General features: G+C 40.0%; 1 protein-coding gene across 1 annotated transcript; it reads right to left on the bottom strand.

The window, feature by feature from the left end:
- Nucleotides 1–317: 317 nt before the first annotated feature.
- LOC113895103 (hepatitis A virus cellular receptor 1-like) lies at nucleotides 318–25,408 on the bottom strand. The gene is made up of 9 exons (XM_027545838.1): nucleotides 25,306–25,408; nucleotides 24,849–24,903; nucleotides 22,055–22,387; nucleotides 14,727–15,149; nucleotides 11,024–11,119; nucleotides 7,840–7,895; nucleotides 3,995–4,109; nucleotides 3,072–3,108; nucleotides 318–708 (listed from the first exon to the last, which is right to left on the bottom strand). The coding sequence occupies exons 2-9, from the start codon at nucleotides 24,889–24,891 to the stop codon at nucleotides 606–608; spliced, it is 1,206 nt and encodes a 401-aa protein (XP_027401639.1). The 5' UTR covers nucleotides 24,892–24,903; nucleotides 25,306–25,408; the 3' UTR covers nucleotides 318–605.
- Nucleotides 25,409–25,952: the final 544 nt, after the last annotated feature.

Genomic DNA, 25,952 nt, shown 5'->3' with positions numbered 1-25,952 from the left:
CTTTTGAACTGTGGTGTTAGAGAAGACTCTTGAGAGTCCCTTGGACTGCAAGGAGATCCAACCAGTCCATTCTGAAGGAGATCAGCCCTGGGATTTCTTTGGAAGGAATGATGTTAAAAGCTGAAACTCCAGTACTTTGGCCACCTCATGCGAAGAGCTGACTCATTGGAAAAGACTCTGATGCTGGGAGGGATTGGGGGCAGGAGGAGAAGGGGACGACAGAAGATGAGATGGCTGGATGGCATCACTGACTCAATGGACGTGAGTCTGAGTGAACTCCGGGAGTTGGTGATGGACAGGGAGGCATGGCGTGCTGCGATTCATGGGGTTGCAAATAGTCGGACACGACTGACTGAACTGAACTGGACTGAACTGCAATGATCAGAAAGTTTGAGCCAATTTAGTATAAAAAATTAGGACTCTGTGACAGAGGTTGACTTTACACAGTCGAGCTAGCATCACTCTATCCAGTGTCCCTGACTCAGAGGAATGCCATGGGAAACTGACTGAAAAATTCTGCAGCTGATTCAGAAGACTCTGACATGGTATCTTGTTACTTTCTTCTACAGTCAAGGGCATAACACTTTAGAATCTGGATCCAGGACTTAGTGATAGTCATCAATAATGTAGACATTGTCTTCTGATTGAATAGGCTTCAGAGCTGCATTTTTCAAAGCTCCAATGCGAGAATCTTTCAATGGAATCACACTGTAGAAACAATAACATGAGTAAGAGAAAAGAAGATCACTTCTCAAGTATGAGCAGCATATTTGTTTATGTTCATTCAAGCCTGGGTATTTGCATTTCTCTGAGCCCCATTCAAACATCCTATGAAATGAATAGAAGCTTCCAGAATTGTGAATATGAAGTTACAGGAAATTATTTTTTAATAAGGAGGTAGAAAGTTACACCTTTTGGTTTCAAAAAACTCACAGTGGTCTCTTTCAAGACACTCGTGCAATAGAACACAAAAATTTATAATCTAAGAAGACAAATACCACTCATCAAATTGAAGTACTAAACCAGTATGCACAGTCTCAAAGATGGCCAGGAAATGGTTTAGCTGGTGTTTTTCTAGCTGAGGACTGTGACCCTTTAGTGATGTTATTTAGTGGTATGTATCCTGTATTTAAGATTAATATATATAAGTATACAAAATATCAGAGCATATCAGATGTAGTAAAATACTATTGCTTCACCTAAGTGTGTTCTAGATCACAGAGTCAAAAATCACACCCTGCCTTAACAGTCAAAATTAGAAAGCCATGGGATAGATGAGTTTTATAACATGAATGCTCACACATCAAGTGTACAGAAAGGTCATTTGTGGGGTTTTGATATCAATGCTTTTTTAGAAGTTGTCTGTGGGTACTACTTTTATTACCTAAGCTTGCCCAGAAATGAAATGAAACTCAAGGAATCATCACTCAGCTTTGATCTTTAAACAGATTAGTCATACATGTGTGGAAACAGGTTAGGTGTCAGTAGCTCAAAATGAGTCAACAGGATATAGCTGCCTCCAAAAATAACATCATGAGGAAATATACCTTTTTGTTTTTCTTTTGTTTGCTTTTCTATATTATACAGCATCTTCTACAAAAAATATTTTCTTTTCGGTTTAGGTGATTAAAAACTGAAACTTTAAAAAAGTAAATACTGAAAGAACAAAAATGAACTAAAAGAATGTTATTCATGGTTTTCTGTCTGTAGGGAGTACTTATTTTTTTCCCACTCTTGGAAGCTGACAGTCAAAAACTCCTAAAAGTCTGGTTTTGGACTCTAAGAGACCTGCTGTGTGATGTGACCTTGGACGTCACTTAACATCTCTAAAGCTGTGTTCTAATTAGTAAACTGAGAATACTACTACTGCCTGTCTCACAGGTTTATTGCTGTGAAGGGCATGTCTGCAATAATAAAATCCAGCATCTATGGAACACTTGCAATATGCTGGAGATTATTCAAGGCGTATTTTGTGGACTGGCTCATGTGATTAACTCAGATGTAGGAAAGACTGGGTACAAACATCCAATGAAAGAGAACTAAGAATAATGGATGGCAGTTAAAGAGGGACAAATTCGGAACAAAGAAAGACTTTGCTTAAAACCCAAGCTGGACCAGATGAAGTTTATTTTGTTGGAAGTAGGTAGTGGTTTCCAACCTTTACAGATGCTTGAAAAAATGACTGCAGGGATGCATACAAAGAAGATTTAATTTTTTAGTGGGTGAAGCGGTAAATTTGCAAAAACTGTAAATTGAAATGCCTGTGACGCCAGACAACTAATGTAAATGAACAGAGCAGTCTGGGTATGGAATAATAGGGGATGGTGGGAACCGTGGGGAGCTGGAGGCACGTCCCTACCCCCTGCCTTTGCGGGTCTTCAGCCTGGAGGTGTATTCCTGGAGATTTTTGCAGAGCTGCCTTCTGCTTCTTTGGGGCTCACTCACATAGCCTACTGCCCTGTTCCAGTATTCCCCATGGTATTTCTCTGGAAGTTCTAGAAGGCCCTGCTTATTCATTTATATGTTTTCTGTCTGTTCTGCTCATCTTTTCAGAATATAATAGAGATTCAATACACATGCAATAAACAAAGCACTGAATGAAATCAAATAACAAATTAAACAACCCATTCAAATGATCCCTGAAACAATATCTGCAATTTAGTTCTCTTGCTCTAAGAGATAAGGTTTGAGGTGTTGTTTCTATAGCAGTTATGACACAATGCCAGGGAAATAAGGAGGTGCTTGGAGATGGAAATGGCAACCCACTCCAGTATTCTTGCCTGGAGAATCCCAGGGAAGGAGGAGCCTGGGGGGCTGCCTTCTATGGGGTCGCACAGAGTCGGACACGACTGAAGCAACTTAGCAGCAGCAAAAGCAGCATAGAAATGCTAAAATCATCACTGGAAGGTCGAACAGCAATGGAGGTGCTCTATGTACTAGATTTTTCAGGATCCAGAGTATAAAATGGAGAACTTGGAAGGAAAAGAGGAGAGGGACAGAGAAATTTTCCTTATGTTTACTATATTAAGAACATCAAAAAGCATTATTAACACAAACCATTTCAAACTTACCGTAGTAGCTCCACCTTGCTCCCCAGGCAAAAATATCCTAAATTGAGGGGGAAATGAAGAGAAAATTAAACATGCAAGCCAAAGAGTTCATGAGATTTTTTTTCCAAACCAGTGTATTATTACGATTATTACTTTAATAAGAGCAAAATCAGTACAGCTCTCAGAGTCTAAAAAAAATTAATTTAGAAGAAAGAATATTTTTAAAAAGAAGGAGAAAAAAAAAATCAATCTGGACCCTAACCTGATAACTCCAGGTAACTTCTCTTGAATCTCTAGGAGCCAAGTAAGCCCCTTGGTATAGAGTAACTTCTGATTCATAGGTTTAGTGTATTGACCTACATGCCCTAGCTTACTTTAATGCCATTATATTTCACTGTAAAGAAACCCTGAATATTGCACTTCTCCCATAGAAGACAGGTTTTACACACACATACACACACAACTGGTGGAAGGAGACTACGAGGTACTGGATGACTGTCATGTGAAACCCTTTGTTTTTCTACTAGCTCTGAAATCATGTACCATCCTAATGTCTCTTGTGCTTCTTCTATTAAGTGGGTGTTATAACCATCAACAGTTTTACCCCCAATAGGGATAAAAATTTGTTATTGAGGGAATGGGAAAAGAACAAAATGGGAGGGAAAAAATCTTGTATATTACAGTGGTTTTGACTTCCAAATCTCAACTTTACACAACCAGTGCTTATATCTCCATATTTAATTTCTCCTATGGAGAGTTTAAATATCATGTTTATGGAACAATAAATTTAAGATAAATAAAAAATAAAAAAAGAACCAGGTAAGAACCAAGAAAGTTACATGAAACTGATATCTTATGGAATGTACAGATACATGTGTTTGGTTCAAGAATACTCCTGTGGGCTCAAGAATATTTCTGAATATTTCAGTCCTAAGGTGACTTACTTCTCCTAATCCAGAAAACCACAAACATGACCAACAATGCCAAAATAGTAACCAAGATTCCAATGTAGACTCCCTTGTTGGTGCTCATCCATGTTTCTTGTGCCAGTGCCGCAGGCTACAGAAACATCAGCAGATCAAACACAAAACAGAAAAATAAAACAATCTTGTTAGAGTTATAGGCAGAAAACATTTCAGAAAATAATACACCCAAATTATTGTTTATTGGCCCCTGGCTAGTTCTGGATCATGAAGGGTAAGACCAAATGATGTAAAGTTATAGCCTTATGATGAAATTCTAAGACAACTCAAAATTCGATATTTATTTGGGGGTGGTGGAAATGTTTACATCTTACATGCGGTGGTATTTAGAGAAGGGTACAGATTTGTTAAAACTCAAACTGTATGCTTCAAATGAGTGTGCCTGATTATTATAATTTATACCTATTTTTAAAATAATAAGCTCTTTTCATAGATAATCCTCTTATGATACTAATCAAAAACAATTTTGTTCCTATATAAGTTGCCATGGTGGTGCTATTTGAATGTGTTCAGTTACTGAAACTGGCCATTAATTAAAACACTTTTTTGAAGTAGAATTCAAGATTCTATATCTTTATAAATGGGCATGAAAGTAGCTGCTTAGATTTATGGCTCTGCTTAACAATTAAAATGCTGTGCAATTGGGGAAAAAGTAAACCCCAAATATAAAAAATAAACCCCAAATATACCAGGCCATCATGCTTGCCTCCTTTACATAGCTTAATTCTAATTCTAAAGATGTCCTACCAGGTAGGTATTTTAACAGAAAGGAAGTGAAAATCAGAGAAAAAGATTAAGTCTCAAGTCTCCTCCTGCATAAGAGTTTAATCCCTGGAGTCAGAATCCCAGATTAACTTTTATTTAGTTGCTCTGTGACCCTAGCAAGTTATTTAGCCTCTCCAAACCTCCTTTTCTGTCAAATGCAAATTAAATAGGGTTCTTGGGAAAGGTATTTCAGGTACCTCCTGATAAATACTATGAGGAATACAGAGGAGGGTGACCCAGCCTCTGAGGTGTCCTTGCCTAAATGGAAAACAGTCAGTGCCTTGGGAGGGAAAAGCTGTGTTATCACTTTACTTGTGGGAGGGAAAGCAGTTAGATGGAACACAGGGTTATAGGAAGCAGTCTTTGCTTGCTTTTTAAAAAATATTATGTTACATAAAAACTGGAAGTTCATTTTAGAGTGTGCAGCTCAGGATAAAAAAAGAAAAACAAAAATCAACCATAATTTCAACATCCAGAAATAGTTACTATTACAATTTTTCATTACATACTGTTTTAGAATTTTATCTTTCTGAAGATAAAATTAAGTGTCTGTTAAGTAGTTTTCTTAACAGACACAGTTACCGTATCCAATGTATACTACAGTATATACATGATTTTATTTTGTATCTATAATCTATATATAATAAAATTTTTTTTTCATTCTGGGCAATGCCACATGGCATGTGGGATCTTAGTTCCCTAATCAGCCATCGAACCTCTACTTACTTCATTGGAGGCTGCTGCTGCATCACTTCAGTCGTGTCCAACTCTTAGCGACCCCATGGACTGCAGCCTACCAGGCTCCTCCATCCATGGGATTTTCCAGGCTGGAAAATTTTCCAGTACTGGAGTGGAGTGCCATTGCCTTCTCCCTCATTGGAGGCATGAAGTCTTAATCATTGGACTGTCAGGGAGGTCCCAATGCTATCTGAAAAGTTAGTTTTCTCATTTAACAATTGACACTGTCTTCTCATAGCAGTAAGTACACTGAAGTGACAACATTTTTAATGGCAATAAATGGGCATGCTTAATTGATAAGTTATTAATCTCTTATTATTGAACTTTTAGGTTGTTTATAACATTTTCATGATTATAAACAGCAGCAATGTATAGCTTGTTTTATACATCTTTATGTACATGTTCATTCTCTCCTTAAGATGCAGCTCAAGAAGTTGACCTACTGGGTGGAAATATATGCTGCTTGGTTTTAAGATACTTGGGAGACACTTGATATCTTCACGGTCAAGACACAAAAAGCCCACAATTGTGCTACCACCTATTGTGAACTTGCTTCTGTATTGCTTACATTATATAGAAGAGATTAATTGCTACTGAATATACCTGTCCTGCAGGTAACTGAGGTCAAAAACAATCTTCTCATTCAGGGTGTTTGTTTCTTTTTTTAAAACTAGCATAAGTCTGACTGACATGACATTTACATGGTGGCAGTTCTGCTATTTAACAAGAACAACAAATTCAGCTCATATCCATCAGATCAATCAGTAACCACATCATCAGAGTGATTAAAATCTTTCATATCATTCCTACATGGTAGTGTTCTCATTGTCACTAAGTTATGCAACATAAGGCCATTTGACGTCACATTAACCCCACTTTGCTTGAACTTGAATTTCTCTTATAATGTCCATGCTGCAATTTCTCACCACTTGCAATCAAGATTACTCTCATACCTGAATCTGTTCATGTTTTTTGCTTCTAAGAGTTATTTGCACATAGTGAATGGAAAGTTGTTTCACCCAAGGGAGCCAAAAGTAAAAATCTCACTGATAAATTCTTCTAACTTACACACAAAGATGAGGCTTTGATGAACATCATAAGACTATAGTCCCTTGGATTTTTCCCAAGATAATTGTGGGAAAGTGCAAGAACAAATTACAGAATGACAAAGTTGTTGAAGATCTTAGGACCTTAATATGTCATCATATGGGGAGGATTATATATAGAAAGACTCAGAAGTGTGGCCTCAAAATTTCTCTATAGGAGGAAAATTGGATTGGAAAAGGATATTAGGGGGCCTATGTTTAAGGAATCACACTTTCACTGACATAATATTTTTGGTGGGGATGGCCCCCATTCCACTACATCATATCAAGGATTGTTATTTCTCTAACGATGATCTAAGTCTTTTTTGGTATGTAATGTTAAGTCACTATGCCTGAAATAATTCACTTTTTTTTTCTTATTTTCTGGTCAGGAGAAATTCTGTCTTGGGGGTATATGTGTGTCTAGAGAAAAATATCACATTTCAGGTATTTCTAACAAAGTAGTGCATCTATATAGACTTTTAAAATTAATTAAACTATCCATGAAATTAAAAGACGCTTACTCCTTGGAAGAAAAGTTATGACCAACCTAGATAACATATTGAAAAGCAGAGACATTACTTTGCTAACTAAGGTCCGTCTAGTCAAGGCTATGGTTTTTCCAATAGTCATGTGTGAATGAAAGAGTTGGACTGTGAAGAAAGCTGAGTGGCAAAGAATTGATGCTTTTGAACTGTGGTGTTGGAGAAGACTCTTGAGAGTCCCTTGGACTGCAAGGAGATCCAACCAGTCCATTCTGAAGGAGATCAGCCCTGGGTGTTCTTTGGAAGGAATGACGCTAAGGCTGAAACTCCAGTACTTTGGCCACCTCATGCGAAGAGCTGACTCATTGGAAAAGACTCTGATGCTGGGAGGGATTGGGGGCAGGAGGAGAAGGGGATGACAGAGGATGAGATGGCTGGATGACATCACCGACTCGATGGATGTGAGTTTGAGTGAACTCCGGGAGTTGGTGATGGACAAGAAGGCCTGGCGTGCTACAATTCATGGGGTCGCAAAGAGTCAGAAACGACTGAGCGACTGATCTGATCTGATCTGATCCCTATTTAAGAGTCAAATTTTTTCTTCCTTTATTTCTTAAATTAGAAAGAATCAATCTGTGGATTAGTTTGACAATAATAATCTCTAAATGTAACTTGATTCCAGAAGAGACATAAAAGTGAATCAGGCTAATAAAATAGGAAGGAATATTCTTACAGTTTGATTGTTATGCCAGTGGGGATCTGGAGACTGTGTCACAGTGCCATTTCCATCTGCTCAACAAGAAAGAAAATTAATAAGAATTATAAAAAGATATTGAACTTTCCTGCAAGCACCAAATATATTCACACTGCCTTCTGATAATGAAGGGAAAGTTGAATAATCATATGGCCTAATGCTGTAGGCATCCCAAGAGTAATACCAATTTACTAACATTTATTTATTTAAGTAGTAAGGTTGTGATTCTTAACCATTTTGTCATGGACCCTTTGAAAATGAACCCCTTTTTTTTTTCTCCCTATGCAGGGGGAAAATGCATGCTCACAGAAAATTTACTGACAATTTTAGACAAGTCAGAGTGACCCATTCTCAGAACTAGGTTAAAAATTACCACTTACAGATAAATAATCAATATTTTCTTGGCAGCTCAGAAACTTTCAGTGAGTGCTCAGAGGTCATTACACATCCAAAGAGCAGAACCACTCTGTTCAAAATGAACATTACATTGGTTTTACATTCAAAATGTGAGTGAAATGCACTAAGATACCTCAAACAGTTGGCATCCAACTCCTACATTATATGCCAGTGTGCCCAGACACTGATCCAAACGTGCTTTAGAAAATATGTTACAACACTCCCAAGGCCAGTATACCTTATACTACCTAAACTCCCAATATAAAAGGATACTATGCCTTAAAGTTTTCAATGTCCAAATTTTAATAGTGTTTTGAAATATCTCTTTTGTCCCACTGAACATATACTGTTGGCCCTTCTAAGCAACTATAGGTCAAATACAGGATTTTCTCTTTACTGAGTATCTATTACACACAAGCACTTTACATCCTTATACCCATTTTCTTAATCTGAAATTATAGATGATGTGCTGAAATGGTTGAAGTTTCCAACTCTACTAAAGGACAAGAGCCTCAGCTCATAACCACTGCACACACTATGTTTCCATTCAATGAAAATACTGCAGGTCTCAGAGATTCACATACTACTGACAGAGCTATAAAACCATCGTGTTCTAATGTTAGTGAAAATGCAGTAACCATATTCCCCCCAAGTTTTCACACATTACACTACTGTATCTACAATTTAAACATTCCAACACTACGTCTTCAAGAGACAAAGACAGTGTCTACAGTCTAGTCTCTGTGAATGATTTATGTTATAACCTTAAATCCTTAAGCTATAGAATGAGTGATGTTGTAAAAAAAAAAAAAATAGCAAGGACTTGAGTTAGATGAAACTTGACTTTAGTGCTGACATGTCACTTACCAATGTGACCTTGACCAATGTCCTTTACATACACATTACATATATATGCATGTAAACATATGTATTTATATTTCTAGCTAGGATAACCTTGAAGTACAAGCTGACAGCACCCGTTTCATAAAGTTATCACATTAAATGATGCATGTAAGGTGCTTAACACCATGTTAAACAAATATCAGGTATCACAATTATGTTGCTATATAACAATAGGAGCAATGGGGAAGGAACACCATGCAATGGATTTTCCAAATATCCTATCCTTCATTCCTTACAAACATGTAGTGAGGAATGAAACAACTTGCTCATGGGCGTGCAGCTTGAAACTGCCATTGGGGGGCAGTTGAATTGGAAGCTGTTTGTCCAAAGTAGAACTAAATGTCCTCCTCAGTCTGGCAATGGCAAGAAATAAACCTGCCCTGAAAGAATTAAATAAGATAATGCACAACAATTTGCTGGCACATACATCTGAAAAGGTAGGTGCAGGCCCTGTGAAAACCAAAATTCCTCCTGGACTAACATTCTTGGCTTTGTGAGGCTTTAACCCACTGAAGTGTGACTCGGGCACTGTGAGGATTTGGCTGAAGGGCCTCAGAGATGCTGCCAAGACGGCAGCAGTCACAGAAGTCATAGGGACACAGCTGCTGCAATGTCTGTTCCATGCTGCCAAGTCTACTTGACCAGGGTTTAGTGACATATTTTAGAGAATAATTTCCCATTTTCTACTTTGTTCTTTCTCTTAGCCTAAAAGTGTGGAGTGCAGTTGCCTGCCCCAACTGCTCTTACCTGTATTTTTATCTGCTTTCTCTTTGTTTCTGTGCCAAGAAACACTTCACACCAAGGATTCCACTTTCAAAACCAAATGTAACTATTAGCTAATTTCAAGTAAATTGGTCCCTCTCTGAGTCCCGCTACATGTCCATTTTCAATTAAGAGCTTCCTTGAATGATTGGCAAAGTAGGCCACCCTGAGGGTCTCCTATAGCAACTCCTGAGCATGATGAATCATAGGCACAAGTTTTACAAAATCTTAAAAAATCTGACCTTGTTTGGATGCTTCACAGGCGCATGGACAAATAAGCCGGTTCTGCATTACAAAGGGGTTCACATGTGGCACTCTCCAAATTTACCTACATGGTTATCAGAGCTAGCTAGGAAAGATGACAATTCAGTATCATCATTCTCCATTACAGGAAAAACAGACTAATCTTACATCTCAAAAGAATATGGAATTTCCAAAACTAGGGAGAACTGGAGTCTTTGAGAGTGAAATAGCACAATCCTAGTGGGACCTGCCTCTTTGGCTCTGGTGTCCATGTCCTCAACCCAACTCAAAGTGTCCATGTGAAATGAAAGCTCGACAAGGCAGCAGGGGAGCCTCCTGGCTCTGTGTCGTGTCTGAGGCTTAGAGGAAGCATAAACAGGCAACCAGTTTGGTCTGGACCAGTTTGGATTTAATTGTTTTAAGGCTCTGTCCAGGGAAGTACGCCTAGAAATAAGTTTAAAGACAAGGCTAATTCAATTTATTTAGAAAAATGTGGATATGTATGTGGATGATCCCAAATCATACAAGCTGCCTATGTCACTCAAATGTACGTATTTCTGGACATTCCAAGTAACATTCATTATTGCCACTCTATCACTTACCTCGTAGCTATGTCCCCAGATCTTTATCTCATATAACGCTTGTAAGAATAAGTAAAATTTCCTCCATTTTCCAAAGGATAAAAACAGATTCAAAGAGGGTAATAAGACATTTGTTCAAGTTGCATAGCTGAGTGGAATAGCCATTGTTGGCATTCAAGTCATGCTTGTCTTATTTCAGAATATGTGCTCTGAACAATGTGCTAATATTTATCAAAATTTGAATGCTCCCAGATGTTCAGGAAAGAAACTGAAGTTACCTGTTGAACAAGAGTGCCATGGTGAGCTGGTTATGTTTCTTTCATACAGGGTAGTAGGCTGGCTTTCTGCTGTCTGAGTTGGAGCAGATAAAGAAGCTATAGGAATGACAAGAATGGAAAAATAGCGTTCGATTAGTGGAGGAAAATTTACACCCCCAGCAGAAAGAACAAACAAAACTAAATCAGAAATTACCCTTTGACTCTATCTTAGAAATGTATTAATATATGTCCTGAGGTATTACCCTGCTAGAAGGTATTACCCTGCTAGGAATTACCTGCTAGAAGAAGAGATAAGAAAGCCTTCTTCAGCAATCAATGCAAAGAAATAGAGGAAAACAACAGAATGGGAAAGACTAGAGATCTATTCAAGAAAATCAGAGATACCAAAGGAACATTTCATGCAAAGATGGGCTCAATAAAGGACAGAAATGATATGGACCTAACAGAAGCAGAAGATATTAAGAAGAGATCCCTCTTACACTGTTGGTGGGAATGCAAACTAGTACAGCCACTATGGAGAACAGTGTGGAGATTCCTTAAAAAACTGGAAATAGAACTGCCTTATGATCCAGCAATCCCACTGCTGGGCATACACACTGAGGAAACCAGAAGGGAAAGAGACACGTGTACCCCAATGTTCATCGCAGCACTGTTTATAATAGCCAGGACATGGAAGCAACCTAGATGCCCATCAGCAGATGAATGGATAAGAAAGCTGTGGTACATATACACAATGGAGTATTACTCAGCCATTAAAAAGAATACATTTGAATCAGTTCTAATGAGGTGGATGAAACTGGAGCCTATTATACACAGTGAGGTAAGCCAGAAAGAAAAGCACCAATACAGTATACTAACACATATATATGGAATTTAGAAAGATGGTAACAATAACCCTGTGTACGGGACAGCAAAAGAGACACTGATGTATAGATCAGTCTTATGGACTCTGTGTGAGAGGGAGAGGGTGGGGAGATTTGGGAGAATGGCATTGAAACATGTATAATATCATGTATGAAACGAGTCACCAGTCCAGGTTCGATGCACGATACTGGATGCTTGGGGCTGGTGCACTGGGACGACCCAGAGGGATGGTATGGGGAGGGAGGAGGGAGGAGGGTTCAGGATGGGGAACACAGGTATACCTGTGGCAGATTCATTTCAATATTTGGCAAAACCAATACAATATTGTAAAGTTTAAAAATAAAATAAAATTTAAAAAAAATAAATAAAATAAAATGTTGGCTGGAAAAAAAAAGAAGAGATGGCAAGAATACACAGAAGAACTGTACAAAAAAGATCTTAATGACCAAGATAATAATGACGATGTGATCACTGACCTAGAGCCAGACATCCTGGAATGTGAAGTCAGGTGGGCCTTAGAAAGCATCCCTACAAACAAAGCTAGTGGAGGTGATGGCACTCCAGTTGAGCTCTTTCAAATCCTGAAAGATGATGCTGTGAAAGTGCTGCACTCAATATGCCAGCAAATTTGGAAAACTCAGCAGTGGCCACAGGACTGGAAAAGGTCAGTTTTCATTCCAATCCCAAACAAAGGCAATGCCAAAGAATGCTCAAACTATCGCACAATTGCACTCATCTCACACGCTAGTAAAGTAATGCTCAAAATTCTCCAAGCCAGGCTTCAGCAATATGTGAACCGTGAACTTCCTGATATTCAAGCTGGTTTTAGAAAAGGCAGAGGAACCAGAGATCAAATTGCCAACATCTGCTGGATCACGGAAAAAGCAAGAGAGTTCCAGAAAAACATCGATTTCTGCTTTATTGACTATGCCAAAGCCTTTGACTGTGTGGATCACAATAAATTGTGGAAAATTCTGAAAGAGATGGGAATACCAGACCACCAGACCTGCCTCTTCAGAAACCTGTATGCAGGTCAGGAAGCAACAGTTAGAACTGGACATAGAACAACAGACTGGTTCCAAATAGGAAAAGGAGTACATCAAGGCTGTATATTGTCACCCTGTTTATTTAACTTATATGCAGAGTACATCATGAGAAATGCTGGGCTGGAAGAAGCACAAGCTGGAATCAAACTTACCGGGAGAAATATCAATAACCTCAGATATGCAGATGACACCACCCTTATGGCAGAAAGTGAAGAGGAACTCAAAAGCCTCTTGGTGAAAGTGAAAGTGGAGAGTGAAAAAGTTGGCTTAAAGCTCAACATTCAGAAAATGAAGATCATGGCATCTGGTCCCATCACTTCATGGGAAATAGATAGGGAAACAGTGGAAACAGTGTCAGACTTTATTTTTGGGGGCTCCAAAATCACTGCAGATGGTGACTGCAGCCATGAAATTAAAAGACACTTACTCCTTGGAAGGAAAGTTATGACCAACCTAGATAGCATATTCAAAAGCAGAGACATTACTTTGCCAACAAAGGTCCGTCTAGTCAAGGCTATGGTTTTTCCTGTGGTGACATATGGATGTGAGAGTTGGACTGTGAAGAAGGCTGAGCGCCGAAGAATTGATGCTTTTGAACTGTGGTGTGGGAGAAGACTCTTGAGAGTCCCTTGGACTGCAAGGAGATCCAACCAGTCCATTCTGAAGGAGATCAGCCCTGGGATTTCTTTGGAAGGAATGATGCTAAAGCTGAAACTCCAGTACCTTGGCCACCTCATGCGAAGAGTTGACTCATTGGAAAAGACTCTGATGCTGGGAGGGATTGGGGGCAAGAGGAGAAGGAGACGACAGAGGATGAGATGGCTGGATGGCATCAGTGACTCCATGGACGTGAGTCTGAGTGAACTCCGGGAGTTGGTAATGGACAGGGAGGCCTGGCGTGCTGCGATTCATGGGATCACAAAGAGTCGGACACGACTGAGTGACTGATCTGATTACCCTGCTATGTAGGCATTTCATTATCATGAATAAATCTGAATTAGATAATGAGCTGAGAACCTAACAACAGAATTATTTCACTTTTTATACTTCTTTGGTTGTTCATCTGCTAAGTCGTGTCCAACTCTTTGCAACCCTATGACTGCAGCATGCCATGCTTCCCTGTCCTTCTCTGTCTCCTGGAGTTTGCTCAAACTCATGTCCATTGAGTCAGCAATACTGTCTACCCATCTCATTTGCTGCCACCCTCTTCTCCTTTTGCCTTCCATCTTTCCCAGCAGCAGGGTCTTTTCCAATGAGTCTGCTGTTTGCATAAGGTGGCCAAAGCATTGGAGCTTCAGCTTTAGCATTATTCCTGGGGTTGTCATAAGAATTAAGGGGTGTAATACTTATAAAGCAGTTAGCATGTTTCCTGACACAGGAAACAGAGTAAGCATTAACTTCACCGAAATCGTATCCTCAAGTGTTGGGTTAGGCTTCAAAATGGATTAAATGATCTCTATTCAGATTTTCATCATAATTCTGTGTTAAACTGGGCCAAATGCACCATCCTTCTAAGATGTCCATGACCAGTGGTCTGGCTTTTTTTTTTTTTTGCTATTAATGATTCCTTTGAGAATCTAATAAAAACCATAGGTTCCTCTCACTCTGAAAATGCTTAAAGATACAAAAGATGAAGATAAGAGGGTACAAGTGGTTCACAGATTCTGTGAAGCCAGGTTTGGAAACCTGTTAAGAATCCCTACCCTAGATTGTCCATATGCCTTAACACAGTGCCCTGGATGGTGCATATCCTGACTTTAAAAACTTCTGCACTTAGAAGTACTTTTGCTTACCTGGCTGGAGGTCCTTTGTGGGGGCTGGCATTGGAAGAGAAGAAGTAGAGGACCTCGCTGTCACTGGAGCAGTGGTGACTGTCATGGTTGGAGTAGTGGTGTTGATTGTTGTTGGCCCAGCAGTGGTGGTGGTTGTTGGAGCAGTGGTGACCATTGTGGTTGGAGTAGTGGTGGTGGTGGTTGTTGGAGTTGTGGTAGGTGTTGTTTTGGGGGTAGTAGTGGTGGTTGTTGTAATAGTGGTAGTCGTTGTTGGGGTAGTAGTAATGGTTGTCTTTCTTGTAGTGGTTGTTCTTGGAGTAGTGGTGGTAGTTGTCCTTCTTGTAGTGGGGGTTGTTCTTGGAGTAGTGGTGGTGGTTGTTGGAGTAGTGGTGGTAGTTGTTGTTGTAGTAGCAGTGGTGGTGGTCGTTGTCATTGTAGGTGGAGCTAGGAATCAACATGAAAGCAGGGATTCATCAAGCAGCAGGAAACAAGAGACTCGTGCTGGGCCTGTGCACCAACACAACCACGGAGACTGTCCCCAGGCAGAACTCGGCACTTATCTCCCATGAACTCCAAGTTCTTGTCATGGGTCAACTAGAATCTGTGACTGAGGACGGAGTGAAGACATGGTCACAACAAGGCAACAGCGGCATTTAAAGGATGATATTTTGGAAGGTGTTGCTATTCAAAAATGACACATGGGATTTGTGTTGAAGCAGTTTGTAAAGACTAGTCATACATATCAGATTTACATATCTTCATAAGCATCTGTGAAGGAGGGGAAAGTGTCTAGAGCCTGAAGCTGTCTTGTCCTCTGAGCAGTACATGACTAGAACCCAAATAGTAGTTCCAAAGAGCCAGAATATTGACCAAATAAATAGCATTCACTTCTGTCAGTTCTAAGGGCACCCTCCCAACATATCTGCATCCTAAATGTGGATTAATTCACATCATTAACATAGCTGGATAACACAGATGCCATATGCCACCTGGGAAGCCCTGAAAACAGTCATAGATAGTATATACATGAATGGATGGGGCTGTGTTCTAATAAACATTTATTCATTAAAAAAAAAAAAAAAAACTGTTGGTGAGCTTATTTTATAATCTGATCTGGTCCTATGGCTACAGTTTGCCGACCTGGGTCTAACAGTGTAGTTAAAGATTTTGAAGAACAGTGCAGACTCAATCCCCTCCCTTCAATTTGAAATGAAACCTAAGAAAAAGAGGAAACAAGAAAAAAATCTGATCAAAAGAGTATAACAAGGAGGAAATTTAATCAGCTTGTTCCACTAATGTGTCTTGCTCAGGAGTAAATATTTCCTAAGAAAGAAGCTAGGACACTAAGGCTAGGAAAAGCTGCTGGGGAAGAGCCCTAAGAGAGGTTGAAAGTAAGCTCATTCTCTGAAAAGTGCAAGAAAACTTAAGTGAAGTATTGGGTTGGAGGCAGAGAGTCACTTTGGCTCAGTTATGAATCCGTCCAAGGAGCAGTGGCTGCGCGGGCGCAGGAGGGCCTAGAGGAGCTATTCCACGTTCAAGGTCAGGAGGGGCGGCAGTGAGGAGATACCCCTCGTCCAAGATAAAGAGCAGCAGCTGCGCTTTGCTGGAGCAACCGTGAAGAGATACCCCACGTCCAAGGTAAGAGAAACCAAAGTAAGATGGTAGGTGTTGCAACAGGGCATCAGAGGGCAGACACACTGAAACCATACTCACAGAAAACTAGTCAATCTAATCACATTAGGACCACAGCCTTGTCTAACTCAATGAAACTAAGCCATGCCGTGTGGGGCAATCCAAGACGGGCGGGTATGATGGAGAGATCTGACAGAATGTGGTCCACTGGAGAAGGGAATGGCAAACCACTTCAGTATTCTTGCTTTAAGAACCCCATGAACAGTATGAAAAGGCAAAATGATAGGATACTGAAAAAGGAACTTCCCAGGTCGGTAGGTGCCCAATATGCTACTGGAGATCAGTGGATAAATAACTTCAGAAAGAATGAAGGGATGGAACCATAGCAAAAACAATACCCAGCTGTGGATATGACTGCTAATAGAAGCACAGTCCAATGCTGTAAAGAGCAATATTGTATCAGTTCAGTTCAGTTCAGTCACTCAGTCGTGTCCGACTCTTTGTGACCCCATGAATCACAACTCGCCAGGCCTCCCTGTCCATCACCAACTCCCTGAGGAACCTGGAACGTCAGATCCATGAATCAAGGCAAATTGGAAGTGGTCAAACAAGAGATGGCAAGAGTGAATGTCGACATTCTAGGAATTAGCAAACTAAAATGGACTGGAATGGGTGAATTTAACTCAGATGACCATTATATCTACTCCTGTGGGCAGGAATCCCTCAGAAGAAATGGCGTAGCCATCATGGTCAACAATAGAGTCTGAAATGCAGTACTTGGATGCAATCTCAAAACCGACAGAATAATCTCTGTTCGTTTCCAAGACAAACCATTCAATATCACAGTAATCCAAGGCTATGCCCCAACCAGTAACAATGAAGAAACTGAAGTTGAACAGTTCTGTGAAGACCTACAAGACCTTTTAGAACTAACACCCAAAAAAGATGTCCTTTTCATTATAGGGGACTGGAATGCAAAAGTAGGAAGTCAAGAAACACCTGGAGTAACAGGCAAATTTGGCCTTGGAATACGGAATGAAGCAGGGCAAAGACTGATAGAGTTTTGCCAAGAAAATGCACTGGTCATAACAAACATCCTCTTCCAACAACACTAGAGAAGACTCTACACATGGGCATCACCAGATGGTCAACACCGAAATCAGATTGATTATATTCCTTGCAGACAAAGATGGAGAAGCTCTATACAGTCAACAAAAACAAGACCAGGAGCTGACTGTGGCTCAGATCATGAACTCCTTATTGCCAAATTCAGACTGAAATTGAAGAAAGTAGGGAAAACCACTAGACCATTCAGGTATGACCTAAATCAAATCCCTTATGATTATACAGTGGAAGTGAGAAATAGATTTAAGGGACTAGATCTGATAGATAGAGCGCTTGATGAACTATGGAATGAGGTTCGTGATATTGTACAGGAGACAGGGATCAAGACCTTCCCCATGGAAAAGAAATGCAAAAAAGCAAAATGGCTGTCTGGGGAGGCCTTACAAATAGCTGCAAAAAGAAAGGAAGCAAAAAGCAAAGGAGAAAAGGAAAGATATAAGCATCTGAACGCAGAGTTCCAAAGAATAGCAAGAAGAGATAAGAAAGCCTTCCTCAGTGATCACTTCAAAGAAATAGAGGAAAACAATAGAATGGGAAAGACAAGAGATCTCTTCAAGAAAATCAGAGATACCAAGGGAACATTTCAGGCAAAGATGGGCTCGATAAAGGACAGAAGTGGTTGGGACCTAACAGAAGCATAAAATATTACGAAGAGGTGGCAAGAACACACAGAAGAACTGTACAAAAAAGATCTTCATGAACAAGATAATAATGACGGTGTGATCACTGACCTAGAGCCAGACATCCTGGAATGTGAAGTCAAGTGGGCCTTAGAAAGCATCACTACGAACAAAGCTAGTGGAGGTGATGGAATTCCAGTTGAGCTCTTTCAAATCCTGAAAGATGATGCTGTGAAAGTGCTGCACTCAATATGCCAGCAAATTTGGAAAACTCAGCAGTGGCCACAGGACTGGAAAAGGTCAGTTTTCATTCCAATCCCAAAGAAAGGCAATGCCAAAGAATGCTCAAACTACCACACAATTGCACTCATCTCACACACTAGTAAAGTAATGCTCAAAATTCTCCAAGCCAGGCTTCAGCAATACGTGAACCATGAACTTCCAGATGTTCAAGCTGGTTTTATAAAAGGCAGAGGAACCAGAGATCAAATTGCCAACATCCGCTGGATCATGGAAAAAGCAAGAGAGTTCCAAAAAAACATCTATTTCTGCTTTATTGACTATGCCAAAGCCTTTGACTGTGTGGATCACAATAAACTGTGGAAAGTTCTGAAAGAGATGGGAATACCAGACCACCAGACCTGCGTCTTGAGAAATTTATGTGCAAGTCAGGAAGCAACAGTTAGAACTGGACATGGAACAACAGACTGGTTCCAAATAGGAAAAGGAGTACATCAAGGCTGTATATTGTTACCCTGTTTATTTAACTTATATGCAGAGTACATCATGAGAAATGCTGGACTGGAACAAGCACAAGCTGGAATCAAACTTACCGGGAGAAATATCAATAACCTCAGATATGCAGATGACACCACCCTTATGGCAGAAAGTGAAGAGGAACTCAAAAGCCTCTTGATGAAAGTGAAAGTGGAGAGTGAAAAAGTTGGCTTAAAGCTCAACATTCAGAAAATGAAGATCATGGCATCTGGTCCCATCACTTCATGGGAAATAGATGGGGAAACAGTGGAAACAGTGACAGACTTTAATTTTGGGGGCTCCAAAATCACTGCAGATGTTGATTGCAGCCATGAAATTAAAAGATGCTTACTCCGCGGAAGGAAAGTTATTACAAACCTAGATAGCATATGGAAAAGCAGAGACGTTACTTTGCCAACAAAGGTCTGTCTAGTCAAGGCTATGGTTTTTCCAGTGGTCATGTATGGATGTGAGAGTTGGACTGTGAAGAAAGCTAAGCACTGAAGAATTGATGCTTTTGAACTGTGGTGTTGGAGAAGACTCTTGAGAGTCCCTTGGACTGCAAGGAGATCCAACCAGTCCATTCTGAAGATCAGCCCTGGGATTTCTTGGGAAGGAATGATGCTAAAGCTGAAACTCCAGTACTTTGGTCACCTGATGCAAAGAGTTGACTCATTGGAAAAGACTCTGATGCTGGGAGGGACTGGGGGCAGGAGGAGAAGGGGACGACAGAGGATGAGATGGCTGGATGGCATCACTCACTCCATGGACGTGAGTCTGAGAAAACTCCGGGAGTTGGTGATGGACAGGGAGGCCTAGTGTGCTGCGATTCATGGGGTCGCAAAGAGTCAGAAACGACTGAGCAACTGAACTGAACTGACTGAACTGATGAACCCGTTTCCCACTGGACAGAGCAGTGACTTTGAAAATATTCATCTATTAAAGAATTTATAAGCACTATAAATGTCCCCTATTAATTTCTTTCTTCCTCCATACCAATCATATAATTTCCAAAAATAATCTCTTCTCCACACACAGCCTCCTGCAACATGTGTATAGCACCATCTTCTTTTGGTTTTCTTAATTTGCCTCCTAGATGTTTTCCTGGATCAGCTACTTCCTCCGTCACAATTGACCTGATTTTACTTGCCTTCATCAAATAAGCCAAGTGTCTTTGATGAAGTTAGGAAAAATTATGAAATTGAAAGATCAAGTTCATTTAAACTAAAAAAGAGACCTAGCTTATAAAGGCTCTGAATATTGGGCTCTGTTTTCATTAGAAACTTTAGTGGGAGAATACTTACTATGAAAGAGCACCAGAAACCAGGAAATCCTTTAGAACCTGCTCCTTTAACCAAGTGGTAAGAAAAATTAAAATGTCTACATTATGTTTATGGAAAAACATAAACTTCCCTGACTTTTGGATTGCACGAAATTCTTAAAAGCCAAAAGTGAACCGTTACTGAGATGAAAATGTTCTCATATTGCAATAAGGTGATTTTAATTATTTTTTCTCTTTTTTTGTTATAATTGTTCTATTTTATTATTAGTTATTCTTAATCTCTTACTGTGCCTAATTTCTAAGTTAAAATTTATCGTTGGTATATAAGCAAAGAGTCATACATGACTGAGCGACTGAACTGATAAGCACAGGAAAAAACATGCACAGGGTTTGGTACTCTGTGCAGTTTCAGCTATCCACTGGAGGAGACACTCTTGGAATTAACCCCCGTGGAAATAAAAGCAAAAATAAACAAATGGGACCTAATTAAAATTAAAAGCTTCTGCACTACAAAGGAAACTATAAGCAAGGTGAAAAGACAGCTTTCAGAATGGGAGAAAATAATTGCAAATGAAGCAACTGACAAAGAATTAATCTCAAAAATATAGAAGCAACTCCTGCAGCTCAATTCCAGGAAAATAAACGACCCAACCAAAAAATGGGTCAAAGAACTAAACAGGCATTTCTCCAAAGAAGACATACAGATGGCTAACAAACACATGAAAAGATGCTCAACATCACTCATTATTAGAGAAATGCAAATCAAAACCACAATGAGGTACCATTTCACACCAGTCAGAATGGCTGCTATCTAAAAATCTACAAGCAATAAATCCTGGAGAGGGTTTGGAGAAAAGGGAACCCTCTTACACTGTTGGTGGGAATGCAAACTAGTACAGTCACTATGGAGGACACTGTGGAGATTCCTTTAAAAACTTAACTTAAAAAAATTCCTTAAAAAATAGAACTGCCATACAACCCAGCAATCCCACTGCTGGGCATACACACCGAGGAAACCAGAATTGAAAGAGACACGTGTACCCCAATACTCATTGCAGCACTGTTTATAATAGCCAGGACATGGAAGCAACCTAGATGTCCACCAGCAGTCAAATGGATAAGAAAGCGATTTAAATTTTTAAACAAGCAGTTTAGTGATATGATGTGAGTGAAAGTGAAAGTCACTCAGTTGTGTGCAACTCTTTGAGACACCATGGACTATAGAGTTCATGGGATTCTCCAGGCCATAATACTGGACTGGGTAGCCATTCCCTTCTCTAGGGGATCTTCCCAACTCAGGGATTGAACCCAGGTCTCCCACATTGCAGGCTGATTCTTTACCAGCTGAGCCATGATATGGTGTGAATTGTGCTTCAAAAAATCCAAGGGTAGAGGGAGGGGATGAAACTATATAGACTCTTTCAATGTATATGCTACAAAATTGAGTTGACAGTTGTCTAAACCAAATGATACATCTATTTGACAGGACCTTATATTACCTGTTTTATATGTGTGAAACTCTCAATGAGTCTTAAAATGTTAAGAAAGAACATTTGAAAATTCTCCGAAGAAATGACCTCACAGAAAAGGTCAGATTTTAAAGAAGAAGAAATTTAGCTCCAAAAAGATACTCACTATATCTCAGTGTGGAACAGTGAATGCTTTTTCATGAACCAACTAGTATTCCTGAAGCACTGCTTCAGGAAACAGTTTGCTGACTGGAAAGATGCTCTAGCCTATGGTCTTGAATCAAGGTTAGTCTTAACACTTAACTCTACACAAATACAAGATATTCAGTTGAAGAGTTATTAGAAAACAAGATCATAGGAAACTTTTCTTTCCCTACTAAAGGAAAAGAAAGTTAATATCAAACAGAAAACTCTATCTCTGGGAACCCACAGGAAGTGATCAAAGAAGTAGGAAGATAAGCTCACCTGGATTGATCCTCAACTCTAGGGTGGTTTTTATGTCATTGAACCACCCTCTCACCTCAATTCGGCAACAATACAAGCCACTGTCAGATGTGGCAGCATTGTTTATGGTCAAAGACACATCCCTTCCACGAATATTGCCATTTAGCTGGTAACGTCCATCCCTTCGATAGGTGACTCTGTATCCATCAGTCCAGATGATGTTAGTTCCGCAATCAAACCAAGGACATGACCCTCGGCCCCAACACATGCTTGTGACTTCTCCATTATAGTAGCAGGGTAGAGTGACACTCTGACCCGCCACTCCAGTCACTCGATGGTAAGAGGTTACACCATCTGTAAATAAAGAGAAACCAGAGCATGAGGTCTCAAAATTTTAACTTTATTTTCATTTTGTTCTTTATATAGCTTATGCTGTTTGAAATTATCTAACTATATCTTGAGTTTATAAATTTAATATATGCATTTTTCTGGTAAATATATTCTTTAGCAGTATTATTATTAACCAGATATATTTGAGGATGAAACATCAGATAAATGTCTTTCTGTATTCAGGATTACTTCTTAATAGGACAGATTTATGAGAGAAAGTATCAGGATAAAGGGCAGAAATATGTTCAGTCTTTTGGTGAATATGATTCAAATTCCTCTCCAAAAGGTTTGAAACAAATGACACTCCAGCAATGCATCAGTGTGTGTGCATTTTATTCTATGTTTGACAGGTATCTGCTTACTAAATGTTAATACATACAGGTGGCTTTTCCTCTCCCCTAGATTCAGTCACTGTCTCAGTTGAAATCTGATTTTAAAACTGTTGCATTTAAAATTTTGATTTTCAATTTAATTGCAATTTTTTAAATGGCTATGCAAAAAATTTCACCTCGAGCTCCGGCCTCGGCGCCCCCTCCCAGAGCCCCCTCCCGGGAGCGGAGCCCACCCGAGGGCACCTCTCCCGCACCCCCCACCCCCGACAGCCCAGCCGCCCGCCCAGAACAGCAGCCCCGGGGGGCAGCCCCCCTCCAGCCTCCCTCCAGCCCAGCCCTGCCAGACCCCCCCAACCATGAATCTCTTCCAAAATTTAAAAAAAAAAAAAAAATTTCACCTCACAAATTTCCTCTAAGTTAAAGAAAAAACAGCTAATATCCTACTTACAGCATCATTGGCTAGAAGGCAGAAGCCTAGTAAACTCTTTACAAATTAGTTTTCAGAAAAAAGGGTTTATAATACTCTCATGGAGAAGCCTGGTAGGCTGCAGTCCATGGGGTCGCTAAGAGTCGGGCACAACTGAGCAACTTCACTTTCCCTTTTCACTTTCATGCATTGGAGAAGGAAATGGCAACCCACTCCAGTGTTCTTGCCTGGAGAATCCCAGGGATGGGGGAACATGGTGGGCTGCTGTCTATGGGGTCGCACAGAGTTGGACACGACTGAAGCGACTTAGCAGCAGCAGCAGCAGCAGCAGAAGGAACTGAGGCTTATAATGGGCTTTGTTGTTTTTGTTTAGTTGCTTAGTTGTATTGGACTCTTTGCCACCCCATGGACTGTAGCCCGCCAGACTCCTCTGTTCATGGAATTTCCCAGGCAAGAATTCTGGAGTGGGTTGCCATTTCCTTCTCCAGGGGATCGTCCCGACTCTGGGATCAAACCCATGTCTCCTGCATTGGTAGGTGGATTCTTTACCACTGAGCCACCTGGGAAGCCCATCATGGGATTTAGGATCGATTAAAAAAACTTCAAGCAGGGATCCCTTCTTGTGAATTGATGACTGTGCTACAATGGAGCATTGTCCAGTTAGCCTGGTGAAACAAAAAAATTGGACAATATTCAATCAAATATTAAACTTTACCTCTTAAAAACAAACAGGCAGGAAAACTCTCTCCTGCAGCAGTGGTTTAAAAAACTGTATTGCCAAATGAAGTCTGAGTGGTCCTTAAAAAAAAATCTGAGATTCAACAACCAGTAATAGTTAGAACTGGGCTGTAAGTCTGGGAAATGCTCTGGGAATAAAACACTCATTGTTATATAAAATAAGTCTAGTTTTTATTACCAAAATTCTGATTATATTTAATTTTGCTTAATATTATTTTTGAATTATAAAGGTAATTTATGCTAATTATAGAAATTTGTTACAGAATATAATTTAAAAATGTACTTTTCCTCATATTTCTACCTCTAGAGATTTTTTTTAATTTAGCATCATGTCTATTCCTAAAAATTTCCCCTATCTCAAAGAATGTTAAAATATGAGATAAATTACATTATTTTGTTTATTAAAAATTAAATTTTTTGATTATTGATTAAAAAAATTTTTGGCCACTTGGCACCGCATGTGGGATCTTAGTTCCCCAACCAGGGATAGAACTTGTGCTTCCTGCATTGGAAACACAAAGTTTTAACCACTGGAAAACCAGGAAAGCTAAAATACTTTCTTCTTAAAATAAACAGTTACACATGGTTAAAAATATCAAAAAGTACAAAATGGTACAATAAAGGACTCGTCTCCTTCCCACCCATCCCCATTGCTACTTCCCACCCTCATCCACGGTTACTCTCTTACATACACTTCAGTAGTTCGTGCATACACAACCATCTACCTACTATTTTTTTTTTTTAATTTAAACACAAAAGGCAGCATAAGCTGTACTATACTGCAGCATGCATTATTCACCTACCCATAGATTTTCTAATTCTTAGAACTTAAGCTTGATCCCATTACTTCAACAAAGACCCCTTCCACCATGCCCACACACCCCCTACATCCTTGGGGTTCCAAAGCACAATCCACCTATTCACTTACCTGGCAGGAGTAGGAGGCCCAGGATGGCTACCCAAGGATGCATGATGCTATTGGCCTGAAGGAAAGAGAAAGCAGACTGCTTGGTGTGGCCCTCAATCAGATGGTATCAGAACAAGTCTTAATTCTCAGATTGCAATTTCTCCTTTCACCCTTACAGGGTGAATCACATACGCCTGCCTGCAGGAAACAGGGACACACTTGCAAATGCTTCAGCTGTCTGTCTGCTCCAGGTAACTGAGAGCTCTGCTCCTTCCAACAGACAGGCAAAACTGTCCTCTGAAACAATGCCTACTTACCCAGCTCCTTTCCTACACCTAGAGTCCAAACTGACTCTAGGTGCTGACAGAGGGAGCAAACACGAAGGAAATGAGAGGAAGGCTTAGCAGGGAAAGCCAGAGCAAAGACCAGACTTCCCATGGCAAAGGTACACTTATCCTGAGCCTTGAAGATGAGTCACCTGGCTTTCTGGTGAGAGGAGGGTACTTCTTCCTTTGTGGTCACAATGGCTAGTCCCCAGCCTTAGTCAAATTATCAAATGTCCACTGATCTAAGAACTGAGAGTTGTGTTTCACTTATGGCTCAGGAAACTGCCTCTCAGATAGCTCTGAGGAACCACGCCCAAGAGGGGTGGAGAGATAAGCTTATATGTGACTTTGGAGAAGTACAATCAAACATCTCAGTAGAAGGTCCCCACTGGGTACAAGAAATAAATACCTCATTTAATGCCTTTAGCGTTTTTCTAAGTACAAGAAGATGAAACTTGGATTCATAAAATTTTCTCCTGTAAACATCTATCTGAAGGCCTGTTTTACCAGTTTTCCCAGAGCACAGAGTGCTTCAATTTGGATCACTGCACTGAATTCCTTTCAGGGTATATTGAGTATCAGTGACTACAATGGCTAGTGACTTAATTCTTACAGAACCAGATGGCTAGGGACACTCCTTAGCTGGCAGTGCCCCCTAAAGTTTATAAATTAAATCATGATTTAGGAGGCATCTGATGACCACTTTATCTCATAGTGCAGAGAATACCTTTTTCTCAGTCAGGCCAGTATTTTGATGATCTTCAGTGTGCTCTTACTGGACTAGGCACTGCTAATAGTA

Source organism: Bos indicus x Bos taurus, chromosome 7 (assembly GCF_003369695.1).
Source record: "Bos indicus x Bos taurus breed Angus x Brahman F1 hybrid chromosome 7, Bos_hybrid_MaternalHap_v2.0, whole genome shotgun sequence".
Lineage (NCBI taxonomy): Eukaryota > Metazoa > Chordata > Mammalia > Artiodactyla > Bovidae > Bos > Bos indicus x Bos taurus.
This window is presented reverse-complemented; position numbering and strand designations above follow the sequence as displayed.